The sequence below is a fragment of the Pecten maximus genome, chromosome 11 (assembly GCF_902652985.1).
Source record: "Pecten maximus chromosome 11, xPecMax1.1, whole genome shotgun sequence".
NCBI lineage: Eukaryota > Metazoa > Mollusca > Bivalvia > Pectinida > Pectinidae > Pecten > Pecten maximus.
The window spans coordinates 11,575,321-11,591,585 of record NC_047025.1 but is presented as its reverse complement, the minus strand read 5'-3'; the positions used below and the strand labels follow the sequence as shown (position 1 = coordinate 11,591,585).

Below are 16,265 nucleotides of genomic sequence, written 5' to 3'. Positions count from 1 at the left end.
GTGTGTTGTGTCAGTGTGGTGTTTCAGTATGGTGTTTCAGTGTGGTGTTTCAGTATGGTGTTTCAGTATGGTGTTTCAGTGTGGTGTTTCAGTGTGGTGTTTCAATGTAGTTTTTCAGTGTAGTATTTCAGTATGGTGTTTCAGTGTGTTGATTCAATATAGTTTTTCGTATTTCTGTATGGCGTTTCAGTATCGTGTTTTAGTGTACTGATTCAGTGTGTCGTTTAAGTGTGTTGTTTCAGTGCGCTGTATTAGTGTGGTGTTTCAGTGTGGTGTTTCAATGTAGTTTTTCAGTGGGGTGTTTCAATGTAGTTTTTCAATGTGGTGTTTCGGTGTGGTGTTTCAGTGTGGTGTTTCAGTGTGGTGATTCAATGTAGTTTTTCAGTGTGGTGTTTCAGTGTAATGTTTCAATGTAGTTTTTCAGTATGGTGTTTCAGTATGGTGTTTCAGTGTGTTGTTTCAATGTAGTTTTTCAGTGTGGTGTTTCAGTGTGATGTTTCAGTGTAATGTTTCAGTATGGTGTTTCAATGTAGTTTTTCAGTGTGGTGTTTCAATGTAGTTTTTCAGTGTGGTGTTTCAGTGTGGTGTTTCAGTGTGTTGTGTCAGTGCGCTGTTTCAGTGTGGTGTTTCAATGTAGTTTTTCAGTGTGGTGTTTCAATGTAGTTTTTCAGTGTGGTGTTTCAGTGTGGTGTTTCAGTGTGGTGTTTCAGTGTGGTGTTTCAATTTAGTTTTTCAGTGTGGTGTTTCAATGTAGTTTTTCAGTGTAGTATTTTAGTATGGTGTTTCAGTGTGGTGTTTCAGTATGGTGTTTCAGTGTGGTGTTAATTTCAGTATGGTGTTTCAGTATGGTGTTTCAGTGTGTTGTGTCAGTGTGGTGTTTCAGTGTGGTGTTTCAGTGTGGTGTTTCAGTGTGGTGTTTCAATGTAATGTTTCAGTGTGGTGTTTCAGTGTGTTTTTTCATTGTGGTGTTTCAGTGTGGTGTTTCAGTGTAATGTTTCAGTGTGGTTTTTCAGTGTAATGTTGCATTGTGGTGTTTCAGTGTGGCGTTTTAGTGTGTTATTTCAGTGTGGTGATTCAGTGTGTTGTTACAGTGTGACGTTTCAGTGTGGCGTTTCAGTGTGGTAGGACAATATAAAAGCGTCAATTTATGACTTATTTATCATCTTTGGTCTCCGTCATCATAACGCTTATCTGTTGCGTGGCCGTGGAACTCTACTTTCGAGTTGTTATAGTATATGTAGATCGTTATTACTTAGCCGTACATTCTTTGTAAAATGTTGAACTTAAGAATTCTGTACAAAACGTCGTCCTATCCATGGAAACGTCCCATCAATTCGGGATTAAGTCATCATCACACCACAGAGATTTAATCCCAAACAATAAGTGACCTCAAGGAAAGCGCGTACATTGTATGTATTGTCCGGGTACTAAGTAGTCCATCTGTAACACACCCGTACTAGTATGATAAACAAACTTTGGTGAAAAATAACTGAACGTACGGTGTCGGGAATTACCGGGCTGTAACAATGCATTGTAGTCCCGTCAGATCAAAAGAAAGGATTAACAACAATAAAAAGAACGACTTGGACCCTGTTTTTACTATCAACATATTTCGTTTTTGTTATTTCTCAGATAAGGTGGATTAGTGTAAAACAAAGTATTAGGAATGCAGCATTCACTGACTAAGTATTATTTATTTTCACAACTTCGGTTGTAAAACACTTCCTCTGACAGACTTCCCGTCCAAGTGTAAAATTATATTCTTTAAGATATCGACGAAACATAAACAAATGCAAAAACTCTGAGAGAGAAAAAAAATCTTCAACAGCCCGAAATTTCAATCCATGCTTGGAAGACTGTCAACTATTCAAAGAGAAGAATGATTTCTGGAAAAACGTTTAACGAAATAGTTCTGTTCGATCGAAGCTGTTGGCACCTGCACAACATGGGAAGTTATGACGAAATGAAAGTAGATCTACATGAACATATGCTATATTATATAGACAACACATTGCTAAGTATATAAATCCTGTTTATGGGAAACGGATTCATAGCAATTTCGATAAAAATGAATAACTAAGCTTGGTTTATGATAATGGACTCTAGGCGGAATGGCACATGTATATCAAAGGCAATGTATTAATATGATAGTCTTATATGTGTCTGCGATGGCTATTAGAACATCACAGTGATAAAAGCTCCTCTACAATCCAATCATTAACTAAAATTGAGATACACTGACTTAATAAGTCATTAAATCATAAAAAATACTGCATATTTGATCAATTTTGGAGGGCTAATATTTTGCGGTTTCCCGGCGCGCACTTCATTCGATATTATTAAATTTCGCGCAACATCAGAATTTCGTAGTCAACAGGCAAAACACATCTATATCATATTTAGTTAGATACAGTATATGCTGAAAAAGATGTCAATAGCATTTCGGTGTGATAACACTATACTAGAGCTATTGAGGCCTTACGGCATCTTCTTATGACCGAGGATATAAGTCAACAAAATAGATTGGCCATTAGGTCCTAAGAATATGAAAAGAATTGCCGAACTTAATTCAAATACTAGAACCTCCCCCTAGTTTGTAATTCTAGAAACAGACAAGCATGTATCCTAGAGACCAAAATTATAAAGCTCAAATTTATATACGTATATATAATTTAAATTACCAGAGATGAGGCCAGTTAAGTACAAAACGCTCACAAACAAATTCTGTGGTGTATTACGATATTAAGTTAACCCCAAACCAAACAAATTACTTCTCAGTATTGATCTGAATCTGGCGATCGGCTCCCATCACAAATTAGTTTTGATACTTTGTTGATATATAGGGAAATATGTTAAAGAGTTCACAAGTAATTAAAATTAACCGGACAGGTGGTGAGAGGCAACCAGGCAGATCGTTTGAACATGTTACAGTGAAGGCTGTATTGTGTTACAGACGGATGAGAGTTTTGTAGGGTTTTAATGAGCATTTAATGGGTCTACATTAGAACATATGCATCATTTTTGCCAACCATGATGAGAATGTATGCCTAGCGTGCTGAAAGCGATGTACAGAACAGTATATCACTGTTGTATCGCTAACACTCCAACACGTTGAGCGATTTATTTTTCGTTTACATGTTTGTATTTGATAAAGATTATAGAAAAGGTACACAAGATATTAACATCTTTCAAAGCAAATTGAGAGTTAAATGCAATAGAGCAAAAATGAATTAAACAGCTGTTTTGTCCTTCTATGACACGACAGTGATTCCAAGGGCATAAAGTGAATCATTTTAGTCAATTTGTTTATGTTACGTATGTTTAAAGTGCTTGATGATGCTTACGTTATTGCTTACACCGATAGGTGAATGTTGTATATTAAGAAATTATTCAAAAACCGCGATTTATTTATCTGTTTATCATTGTGCTGATCTGTTTAGATTCGGTTCCTCGCTAAAATTTGAACACGCCAAAAAAGCACGTGTACGTTTGAACTCTGGATAGCAAGAAGCCCTTTTACATACTGGTCCATCACCCGGATGCTACGAATAGCATTCATTTATGATAAAGTTACTTCCTGAGCAAGTTCTGTAGCATATTATGTCATTTTGCTCATTTTTTTCATAGCGGAAAAACAAGCATGCATGATTCACAGACTTTTCCTGGTTGGTTTTTTAATTCGATAAACTCTATAAATTATAGAAGTGTGACTAAGTTTTTTAACGTGAAAGTTGTGTGGTCTGGCGGAATTTCGAGACAGGGAGGTTAAATCTGGGGTAAACACTGCATCACCTATAATAACAAACATCATATCCCTCCGAGTGAAACACGATAACCTGATTACCTCACACGTTATCACAGCGGCACGATTAAGGTGCCGCCTATCAGAGGAAGGAGCAAGGAGCTTGAACCATTTCATGTTAATGTAACGTTGATGATGGCAATGGTATATATATAAACCAAACTCTAATCACACTTCTAACGAAGGAAAACAAAAACAAACAATTCATGTTCGTATGACAAGAAAGCATGGCCGAATACATAGTGTAGTTCTGTTTGGAGCTGTAACTTGGCTAGTTAGTTTGTTAAGCTTGCGGCCTTGCAACAGCGAAGACGGTATCTAGGGATTACAGATGGGATATTTTATAGCAGCATTATACTGAAATACTATAAGCGGACGCAGTAGGCTAGGGTGATACCCTGATGAGTCTGATTATGATCTTACACAGCCGGAAGAGCAGGCTCGCTTATGCCGAGGTGCGATGTCAATATCGGTCGTTGGCTCTTCTGAGAAGAGCTATCTCTTCTGTCACCATGCCGTGACTCTCCCTGCGATTCGTGGCTGGTTAAAGTAATTTTCGCAACCAAATAATGTGCGAGCAGAAATATCAACCGTCTATACTTGGGGTGTTTACAAGTATCTTATTCTCTATCCCTTCTATTCTTTGCTTTTCTTTGTTGTCCCTCTTGACATGCGTCCTGATTTGTTTACGCTAGTTGATTGTGGCGTTACATTCCAAACAAACAAATCATCCGATGACATTTTAGGAGCAAAAGGTGATTGTTATAACATTGAAATATACTGTATGTAAAGCTCATGAAATATAATCCCTAGACTATAAGGTTTCCTATGAAATATATTTAATCTAGATGATTTGCATTATTGAATGAAACTTCATTTTTAACAAGGATGCATTTTATTGCTTATACAAGTCAACCATTCATCGTTCGTCAAATCATCCCAGTGTTATGATTGTTTACAAGCCATGAGCACTTTAACTGAAATCATCTTCGAATTTCTCCATTAACATACTTTAATGGGTATATCCTCTGAACCGGTGACCTTAACGGTTATGTAGGTAACGGTATTATAAAATAACTGTAGGAAGGAGAAGTTGTCTGGTCCTACTGTGCAAGTTATGCCACACACAGTTTCTGTAATGGTACGATTCTGTGTTAAGTAGAAATTAAATTAAATGGGTGGATTTAGGTAAATTGCGCCAACGACTTGAGGCATGGTAGCACGCGTACGTGCTTCATTGTCTCGCCTCCCTGGAGACCGTTCAAGGTATGGTGGTTGCGGTGAGTGAAAATCTATGTGAATTTGTTGCGAATGTCGGCAAGCAGAATACGGTCGAGAAATTTAAACCGAATTATGTCAATACAGTTTTTCCATCATTTGCATGCAATGTAAGAATATAGTTCTTGTTATCCAGTTTACATGATACGTAAAAACAGCTAAATTTTTAATCTTTTCTCTTCTATTTCTCTCTATGAACTTTTTCATCATAGTGGTAGCCCGGCAGTGGGGCCTACGAATTGTAGCAGCATCCATAAATGAGAGAAGAGAAAAGAAGAAAGAAGAGGCGACTTAACTTGTGGTCTGATATTTCTGTCTCTTTCTTAACATTTTGGTCTTTCTAACATCCAGCTTCACACCGCCTCACTTTTGTCCTTGGGTTGAGTTTTCGTCCCTGTGAGGTAGATTGTAGATTCTGTCCACCTTTCTTAAGAAACCTCATTGTGTTACAGAAAAAGAACATTACACCTTACCAGACCAACCCGAATCTGTCTAATGTCTCCTTTGACTCACACCTCTGGGCAGAACGACAACCTACATGTATGCTGACTCAAGCTGTATCGCAGCAATCAAACCATATTACATCATCGGCACACAGGCAAAAATACTACATTTTCAACACACTTTAACGAAAGATGTAGCAAGCTATCAATACACAGACAGATAATACCACATTATCAACAGTGTTTGAGTTATTTCGACAAAATGTGACACAAAATCAACAATCAATGCCAAACAAGAAAAGTCAAGATACGAAGACAAAATGTATATCGAACAATGACCTGATGTTGATAGGGAGAACATACTTTATGGAAATTTGTTTTGGATAAAAACCGAAACGAAACACACCCATAAACAACCTTTTATATATACTTCCCTGTCGTTAATTTAGGAGATCATAGGATCGGTCTGCGTCCGTCCGCCTGTCCGTCCGGCCGTCCGAAACCATGAGTTAATATTAAAGTTAAAAGGGGTTTTTTTTAATTGTTTAACATTCACTCTATATTATGAAGTTGACACTTCAGATAAAGGCCCTCTGATTTCTAACACAAATACATTAATGTTAAGAGAGTAAAATGCAAACAATATCTTTATTGATTTATTTTAGCATGTTTCGGATAATCATGAAACATCGCTATAGGTCATAATCATTATTAGATATTCGATCAAAGTTTTAAATCGTTCACTATTCACCTGGTAATCGTATTAGATGTTGAAAATGTGTTATCTCCGATTTTATACGTAGTGGGTTATAAGGGATTGTATGATGTATTGATTAAGTAATACTACCCGTAGTGTTCTCAGAAAAATGTAAATATATATATTTATTACATTTTTACCAGTGAAATATCAAAAATTATTCATTCTATAAAAGTGATATTTTTCCTATCATATTTTTCACTAGTGAAATCACTTTTTCTGTTTTGACCAATCAAATTAATGATTAGAAAATACCAAAATAATTGACCAATCAAAAAGCCCGACATATATGTCAGCACCTGGACAGGGGGAACTAATTTTTTTTTTGTATGCAAACTTTCGCTGTAGGCCTAGTTAGCATACGGGGTAGGTTTTTCGTTGATAACAAATGTAATAAACAGAATACCTAACAGTGTCTTCAGTAATACCAAATATATTCCACTCATGTGGCTAATATTTTGATATTTTTCACGAGTGCGCAGCACTCGTGAAAAATATCAAAATATTAGCCCCACTCGTGAAATACATTTGGTATTACTGAAGACACTGTTAGATATCCTCTCTATATATATATATAATGGCCATTTTATTATATTGTTTCCGCGCTGGAAGCATTCTGCTAAATTATTAACGTATTAATTGTATTTTCTGTACATTTACTTCTATAGAGAGCATTTTGGTAGAGCCAATTCATCATGGCATTAAATTTATTAATACAGATATGCTGTAAAATATGAGTGCTCTAAAATTAATCATTTTACAGTATTTGTCATTTTCATACGTAGAAGCCACTAGAGGACGTGTTTAGGTTAAATAATGCTAACCCTGGTACCGATATTCTCAGAATACCTCTTTTTGATATTAAGCAACAACGATGGTACCATTTGGGGATGAAGGGAAATATCGAAATTCTTTGCGTTCTAAACTGATTAAGTGAATCGATCTCACCTGACCTCAGTTTGTTAAAAAAAACAATTTTATAGTTTTACACATAACTGGGAGATGACGCCGATTAGTTAAATGGACATGTTTCTGTCTTTCTGGAGTGGTTTTGTAGCCTGTCATAAGCTGATACTAGTTCACATCTAAAACCATTTCCTTGTTCTTACAAGTTTGTTTGCTGTAGTGGAATGTTGACTGACAGACTGTAACTTGATCAGTCAGATACATTACCGTTATGTATGTGACCTCAGTACAAAGCTTAACACGTATTTACTGTGGATGAAAACCTCACTGGGGGTTCGTGGTAGATCGAGTGTATGTATTTCATTATTCCTCACCAGTAACCTATAATAGTTATATGGTGATGTGTTTCAAGTCTAAATGATGTGATTTAGAACATTGTTCATCCGTTCAGGAATTAAATTTAATTAAATTTCATATTTTCACACGTATTTTATCTTCGGGATGTGTCAGTAATGATCTATAAATATTTGGTATACTTAAACATTAAGATGTAAACCGTGTTTACCTTCAAGGATAGGATTAATGTGGAAGCCGGAAATAACTCAGCTTTCGGTGTAAAATGGCAAGAAATTTCTCATACAATAAAAAAAATGTATGTATGAATATGGAAATAAGCTTATAACACGTAGATTTTAGGAGGCCCAGTAATGACGTACCATTTGAAAGAATCTTAGAAAAGGACTCTTTTCTTAAAACTATGTAATGCTTTCCTGTGGAAAAATTATGCCAAAAGGAATTCCTTTGAGCTGATAGTTAATGATTTAGTTTTGTATTGTTTAACTTCAACATCTCCCTATGTGTGAAGTAAATGTGGGTTGTGTGAGGCTATGTCTAGTACTTGTCTTCTTGTGTAACTCAATCTTATTTGCCTATATTTACATTTACCCCGCATTTCCCCATTGACACAACGCTAGGAGGCAGTTGCCACCATACGCCTATAACACCCAATGTTTCAGGCTATCACACCCAGATGGTCATGTGACATTAAAAAAGGCGAAAATTTTTGTGATGGTTTAGTTTTTTTTTCAAAGTTGACGAAAATGGTTAGACAATGTAAATATACGTATTGAACAGTGGTTATAATGTTGTTATAGTCGATATGGCAGCAAGATGTATGGTAGTCAAATATAACATGGGAACCCTAACGCGTTCCTATGCCATTTGCCCAGCATACATCTTGCTGCCATATCGACTATAACAACATTAAAACCACTGTTCATTTTAAATGATAACACAACGATATCGTAATCACATTGAAGGAAGTACTACCTAATGAAGATGGCCGGGTGTCACAGTGGTGACACACTCATTTAACATAGAATGGTTTCTGTCGACTTTGATGGTGTTACTGTCAATATTTGTGTATGTAATACGTGTATATGTCACCTGCTTTTTTGATGATTAAACCTAAATATCTGCGATTATACTGCCTGACAAAATTCTGTGATATTTTAATTATGTCTTTCTTATTATGCATTTTATCATTGTCTGAATTGTAAGGAACCACAGGGGCCCCAACCCCTGAGGCCCTATGTCTGGGATATTAAAATTGTATTTTTAAGATTGAAAAGACAACACACTTGCCTTTCACCTAGGCGGCCGAGGTTCGATTACCTATTCAGACGTGAAAAGGTATGGGGTCATCTGCCCGACCACGTGGGTTTTCCCCGGGTACTCTGGTTTCCTCCAACAGTAAGACCCCTCGAGCTCGTGCGCTTCCATCTTGGCCAACAAGCGTGATTGATTAATTTAATATAACTTGTTCCACAATTGTTGTAAAATGAGTAAAGTTTACATTTTGAATTAACAATGAGAAAATATCGTTTATAAATTACACAAATCTATGCACATACACGTGATCTTTTGAAATATAATATCGAAATTTATATATATAAATATAAATGTATATTATTACAATATAGGGGCTAGCATTATAGCATCTTCTAAAGTAGACTTTCACGTGTCATTCACACCCTTTTAGGCGCCTCATTTAGGCCCCTTAACATTAATGATGAGTCTGAGAAGGAGGAAAACAACTTTAAGTATGATGACGTTTAATTCATGTTTGGCTGGACAGTCTATCCAACTCTCCATATTGGAAGGTGTTAATATTTTGTGTATCTTTCCACAGGCGTCTGCTTTTGTTAAGTATTATAGAGAAAACATATTAGCCCCTACCCTTACTACATCAACAATTGATATATATGTGTAGTAAGAGTTGGGACATTGTTTTTCTATAAATACTAACAAGAAACAGACGCCTGTGATCTTTCATACAATCTTTTTAGAAACAATGATAAGATTGTTAAGACACGTGGCTATTTTGTTTTAAATAATGGCAAAAGTTTCCGTTGTTAATATCAACAATGAACGCAAGTATTGTAGAGTTCCGATTCACAAGTGTTTCAATTTGCCCTTAGCTTATATTCGGTTACACGGCCACTGAACGATTCACTTCAGAGTAGACTTCAGTCTACGCCTCTCAGCCACTGTATCTATTACCGTAAAATCTGGCAGAACAATATATATAATGATGTTAAACAAAGCTCAAAATTAGATAATGCCTTGCCATCACAAAGGTTAGTCTGTAGTAATTGTTTTACCAGTTTCAAACAGACAGATGCAGAAACCACAAAGAGAAATCGTGGTTATAAAGCCGATTTACCGGCCAACATTATTAGTATATAGCAAAGAAATTTGGTATTGTTATCCAATATATTACGGCATGGTATCTGTGTCATAGCATTTACATAATTTGTGTAATTATGATTTGAATACAATGGATTTGGAACGTCATGGTACAGTGAAAACGTACAATAATGTAATTCTTTTGCTAACTGGAGCAGATATTTTATTACAGTAGGTAATAATTTATTACCATAAGTAATTATATCACTGCTATTTGTTCAATTTTACTGAAATGTTTCCAGGAAAAAATTGACGAAAATATTTAGTGGGATATTTCTGGGCCCAGTTGTTTAAAAACTGATTAAGCTAATCACAGTTTAACAACAATCTTAGAATCCTGATAAAATCATTTCTGGTAAAACTGGCTTGAAAAACATTTATGAAACTATAATACTTCCTAGTTTCTTCCTAAACACGGAGGTTTTGAAGTAAAGACGAAATAAGTATTTCACTAATCAAGTTAATCACCTTTTGAACAATTGGGCTCTGGTCAATAGGGTTGTTATCTACCTTACAAATACCCCCTCCCTCTTTTCTTGTTTGTTTGTTTGTTTGTTTGTTTGTTTATGGTTTGTATTGGGTTTAACGTACTAGCTAGAGACATTGTCATGTGAGGAATAATGCGGTACCTATTGTCATTGTCATGTCCTTGAGTCTTTTGTTTTTGTATGTTGATATTGGAATATATTCTATCATGATATTCTGCTGATGTTTACACTTGGTGTACACTTATTTTACCTCTATATATCGCTAAAGTCTAACTCTACCGTCAGTGGCCAGAAGTATTGTCGCACAACATTGCATTGAAACAATACTTCTGGCCACTGACTTTTATGGCCATTGCCTATATTATTCCTGTATGTTAACGCTGTTGTATGTTTTCCTCGTAAAATAATTTGTCCTTGTGTATTGACGCTGTGGAATATTTATCATTGAAAGTTGACGCTGTATTTATATTTTGCGTTTAATACCTCACCTTAACGTTGTGGTATAATTTTGTTTTGGCAGCATGGCTCCATCGTATGTTTTGTTTTGATGTAATAATGACGCCATTTTGTATTTTATCTTTGAGCGTTGATTAAAAACAGCGAAATCTAAACACCATGCGTACATATAAAGATTCCATAGATGTGTTTTGATGTTATATAAATACACTAGATCTCTTACTGATAAGCTCACTTTTGATTTTTTTTTCCAGTTCCAGCTGATGTTGCTTTGCAATATCATAATGTTTACACGCTACACGGCTATGGCTTAATTACTTACTCTTTGGATGTGACGTCGATTTACTTGTAGTACCATATGTTGTGAGAAAAACAGTCAATCACGGAGTTCAATTATTAATAATGGCACCTGACTTTTAACCTCAACCAATAATTCGAACGTAATACCGTAAATTGACAACGGAACCTACTAAAGATTGTTTGTGTTAGGGGATTGGTTAGGAGGCGGTCGGTAATCGTTTATTTATTTTGTTTTTGAGGAGATAAAGAGGAACGAATTCTGTTTATGAGTATTGACTGAACTCGATAAATAAATAAAATCAGTGTCCTCACATTGATAAAAGGATTATCATTACAAGTCATTGGTAATTTCTAGAACTTATCGATAAGTGGCCTGGATTCTAGAAACTATCAAATTAGCAATAAACTCTTAGAAGAACATCGAGAGATCCCGATAAAGAAAAGTTGCTTGTTTAAACCAACAAATCAAAATTGTACATGTAGCTTGTCATGTACATTTGAGCGCACGCGGGGAAAAACCTTTCTACGCTGTATCAAGCGAATATGGTCTGCTAACGGCCTGATATATCAATATACTGTTAAAAATAACATTTTAGAGGTACTCATATTTCCATCGCTTCTGGTCACTACGTATAACGTGACTGTCTAATTTTACATACTGTTATTTTTTCTATAACACATACTACGGGATAGTCCCTATCATCGATATGCTAATCTATTAACACTCAATGGTACGCCAAAATGATAAACCACAAAAATATGTTCACTTATAGCAAGAGTTCTATGAACTCGCTCATAGCTGAACTATGTGACAGTTTAAAGTATTTCATTAATGTGTGGTAAATCTATAAACATGTACACAAATATCATGGTAAAACAGAATACTGTTGTTGTATTTATTAAAGGATGAATTATAATGAAAAAAAATGCCCCACTTGATGACAGACAAATCCGTGTTGTATAAAAGTATGTAAGTTATTCGCCTAATAAAATCTTATCTGGATATGTTCCATCGTTTCACTGGGTTTCGTTTCGGACAAATCTCCACCATCGCTGCCACCCTGTGAAACCCGTGTGATAGTAACGATTTGATAATAAACTTCTGGCATGGAAGATCCACAGTCTATCCTCCACGGCACACCCCGGCTAGCTGCCCACAGCGAAACAAATAATAGGGCATTAAGCGAGAATTGATGAAGTAAATCTTTATATACTGGTACTTTTAAAGACTCTGAATCCTAATATCGGAACAAATAACGAAGTTCGAAATCAACATACATTAAATTTTTTCATGGACTAGAAGCCAATTTTCTGTCAGTGATTCCTGTGATGTGTGTCTCGAGGTTTTGACGCGATTTTTAAGCTTGATGTCAATGTATTATGCATACATGTACGTTTTGGATATAGTTCTGGTGGCGCGCCAAACAGCCAATAGAACGGCTCGATACATCAATGTCCCGATTTTGCCTTAGGTGGAGAGTTAGTATAAACCTGCACGCGCTGACTAGGAGGGTTGATGGGAGATACGGATCCGACAGAACATTAGGGATACTGTTCTGGGCTATTGGTGTTTATCTAAGAAAGTAACGAGAGGGAGATAACCGGCAAATATGCTTTTAAGTAGATAAACAATAGTGTGCAACTGGAATCGTTAGATATTGATGAACGAGCAGTGGCGCGTGAGTCACGTGGTCCGTTGCCGTTATATGGATGTAATTTCAGAATACACACTCGTCTGTGCATTATCATATTGGACATATCTCCACGTGTTACCAATACTTCGGAACAATTAGTGCGGAAGAAAATTCCAAACTGTTCTATGGATATTTTATTCAAGTTTGTTTTTTTTTAAGTTTTTTTTTTGTAAATTGCATTTAAATTGTAACTGTGATTTGCAAAACTTGTCTATATGCATCATTCAGTAAATGGATTGATCTGTGAAGAAGGACGAACTAATTTAAGGCGTGCACAAAAAAGCTCAACTACATACAGAGTGTATACTTGAACAAATTGATTTGTGAGCAGAATATAATTGGGACAACAGACATATAAAATCACATTATAGATACTGCATGGCGGTTTAAGTGAATACAACTCCATAACAAATACCTACTTGTCATTCGCGTGACAAAATTTAATCAATGTTTTTTTATATATTTAATTTCGTTGGATTTTAAATTAAATTTTCAATGAGCTCTTAAAGTGATTTAGCATTAATGACCAGGTGTTGAATCGAGAGATTGACTAAATCGTGGAAGTGACAGGAGGCGTCAACACTTAATGTTTCACCTGAATCATATGTGTGCGGGTCATACTCGAGAGAGCAGAGTTAACGGCCACGCTCTCTATAACCTTTTACACGAGATCATTGTGGCTCTCGCTACGTCAAACAGAGCGGACGTATTAACACTTAGATACAAATAAACTGTTAACTGTACTGGGCCTGTTAAAGTACTTGTTAACGATTTTCTCATTTTCGGAATAATCTGGAAGTAAACAGGAAATTTTCCAGAGGTGTGAGAGAAATCTACTGTATTGTCGCTTTGACTGTATAAAGGATATTTACGAAACTAACATTTTCGGAATACTCTGGAAGTAAATAAGATTTTGTCAGAGGTGTGGGACAAATCTACAGCGGCGTTGCTTTGTAATTTTCGGAATACTCTGGAAGAAAACAGGAAATTTCGGAAGCGCGAGAAAAATCTGCAGTACTGTTGTTTTGACTGTGTTTCTTGTAAAAAAAAACTGAACGCTTTCACCAACCGTAGGATTGAAAATATAAACAAACTAAGCACGTGCGCATGTGAAATATCTGGCATGAGATTATAGTAATATCGTACGTGGAATTTTACAGGATATTCTAACATGTGGAACCAACACGAACCCATGGGGAGGAAAGTATTAACATTGGAGTGATCGAAGGTATGCTTCTTATGAACTAGCAGGTAATGAGATAAAGTACATCGTTGTCAATAACCATGTATACTTAGAAGTTTTTTTTTTTATATCTTGCAATTGTTTGAAAGGAAACAAAACACAAAATGGAGTGTTCTATACAGGACATTGAAACTGAAAACAGTACATGTTTCTATGGTAATCAGCACAAATTCTTTTCTTCCGGAATTTCCGTCAAATTTGACATTTCCAATTTATGGAATACTCTGTCCTATAATAGCCATATTGACACTGATTTCTAACTTTATCGTAGTCTGTGTGTTTATGAAGCGACAGATGCGATCGGTCACTACAGTATTTTTGGCCGGACTAGCGGTATCCGACACGCTGTCCGCGGCACTCTGGAGCATCACTCATTTCTTCTTTTACGGAATAAGGGATAAACGGAACGAACCATTGCTATATCCTGACTGCATATTTCACGACTTTGCGCTCTACTTTGCGGTAATATTCCATACGACATCGGTCTGGCTCACACTGACACTTGGATTACAACGGTGTATAATCGTTGTCAAACCATTCAAAGGACCAAGATTATGGACAATTCGTAAGTCGACTTTCATAGCTGTGATGGCGTATCTGATTCCGACGATATTTTTCACTCCCCTCTTTTTCATGAAGAACTATATTCCGTTTCATTTTATCGCGGATGATAACACAACATCGGTCTATTGTACGGCATATCTAGCGCCCTGGTTTGTTAATGACGTGAAGCCGTTCAGCATTGTCTATTACATCTTCCGGGGTGTATTCGTTCAGCTTCTCCCATGTGTGTTAATGATGATAAGTACCGCCATACTGGCGTACAAACTACGTCACGAGAGGATACTGCAACGCCACATGTCGCGGATAGTGGACGGACAAAAACGCGACTTTCAGCGGAGACAGCGGACAACTCTTATGGTTGTTATTATTATGGTCATTTTCATGATTGTAGAAATTCCAACTGGAATTGTCTTTGGGATTAAATTCTACGAAGATACAACAAATAAACTAATTTTGACCAGAGATGTGGATTATCCGTTTGCAATATTTCAGAATTTTTTGTTATTGTTAAGTTACCATTGTAATTTTTGGATTTACGTTGGACTGAGTGCACGATTTAGAAAAACTCTTCAGAATTTCTTTTTTGGCTATTCCTTAAAGAAAACAATGGAAGAAGTAATTTCTTTGAGTATCAGAACCCCTCATAATTACTCTGATAGAAGTACTCGCCAATCACTTGTTGTGAATGGCAACGGCCATTGCTACACCGAGAGATGACGCCAGGAGACCGCATTACGTCATCCGCTGATGACGTAAGCAATTATAACAACACTATAAACCTGGTGTATGGAAGAAATCAAATATGTGTAAAGTGATGATATCTGAATGGATATATGACAACAAGAATGGATTGTGGCTTATAATGAGTTAGTTTACGTACATGTATACAATTGTACATGTTCCAATTGGACGGATGTAATATTCGAGCCATAGATATATAACCGTTCTATGTGAGGTCTGTATTCTTCAGCAGTATTGAATATACCAATTACACACATCAATGTATTTCCATGCAAACGGACGTCGGATTCGATAATACGGAGAAGGTTATTACAATATGTTTCGATAGATTTTCCACGGCATTGTTTAGCCTTGTATTGTTCTTCCAAGACGTGCAAATTGAGTGGGAGTTTCCGGAACAATGGAAACCGTCCATGCACCATAGTAACTCCCACCAGGATAGAAGCGGACTTCAAAGGAACTGTGAATCAGTGGTATAATTTGTGTTTCTGGATATTCTGTGGTGCTGTACCAAGATCAGTTTTTAACGATAAAAATCAAATTATACTATACATTTATGTTTATATTATGTTCATTTCATTAATGTAATAATCTTGATATATATATATATATAACGATTAAATATATTGTATACAAAGGGAGGCATGTATCTTATATTTCATATGGTTGTGTTAGTAGTAGCGGAAAACGTCTAAGAGTTTATTCTGAATATTCATTTCATGTTTCTTAAATTAAAATTGCGAGGTTTTACCATTCCAAGTACGTATATAGATGCTTTATCTCTAACGAAGAGAAATTATGATCGATTAAAAACAATATTAATTAACTGTTTGATAATATTCCAT

The 16,265-nt window shown here is 36.0% G+C and overlaps 1 protein-coding gene across 1 annotated transcript; it reads left to right on the top strand.

Annotated features, from left to right (window-relative positions):
• The first annotated feature begins 12,695 nt into the window (after positions 1 to 12,695).
• Positions 12,696 to 16,057, top strand: LOC117338167 (sex peptide receptor-like). The gene has a single exon (XM_033899392.1). The coding sequence runs from the start codon at positions 14,269 to 14,271 to the stop codon at positions 15,394 to 15,396; it is 1,128 nt and encodes a 375-aa protein (XP_033755283.1). The 5' UTR covers positions 12,696 to 14,268; the 3' UTR covers positions 15,397 to 16,057.
• Positions 16,058 to 16,265: the final 208 nt, after the last annotated feature.

What these genes read in the sequence shown, in the direction of transcription:
- LOC117338167 (XM_033899392.1), top strand. Translation starts at nt 14,269, where the DNA reads ATGGTAATCAGCACAAATTCTTTTCTTCCGGAATTTCCGTCAAATTTG.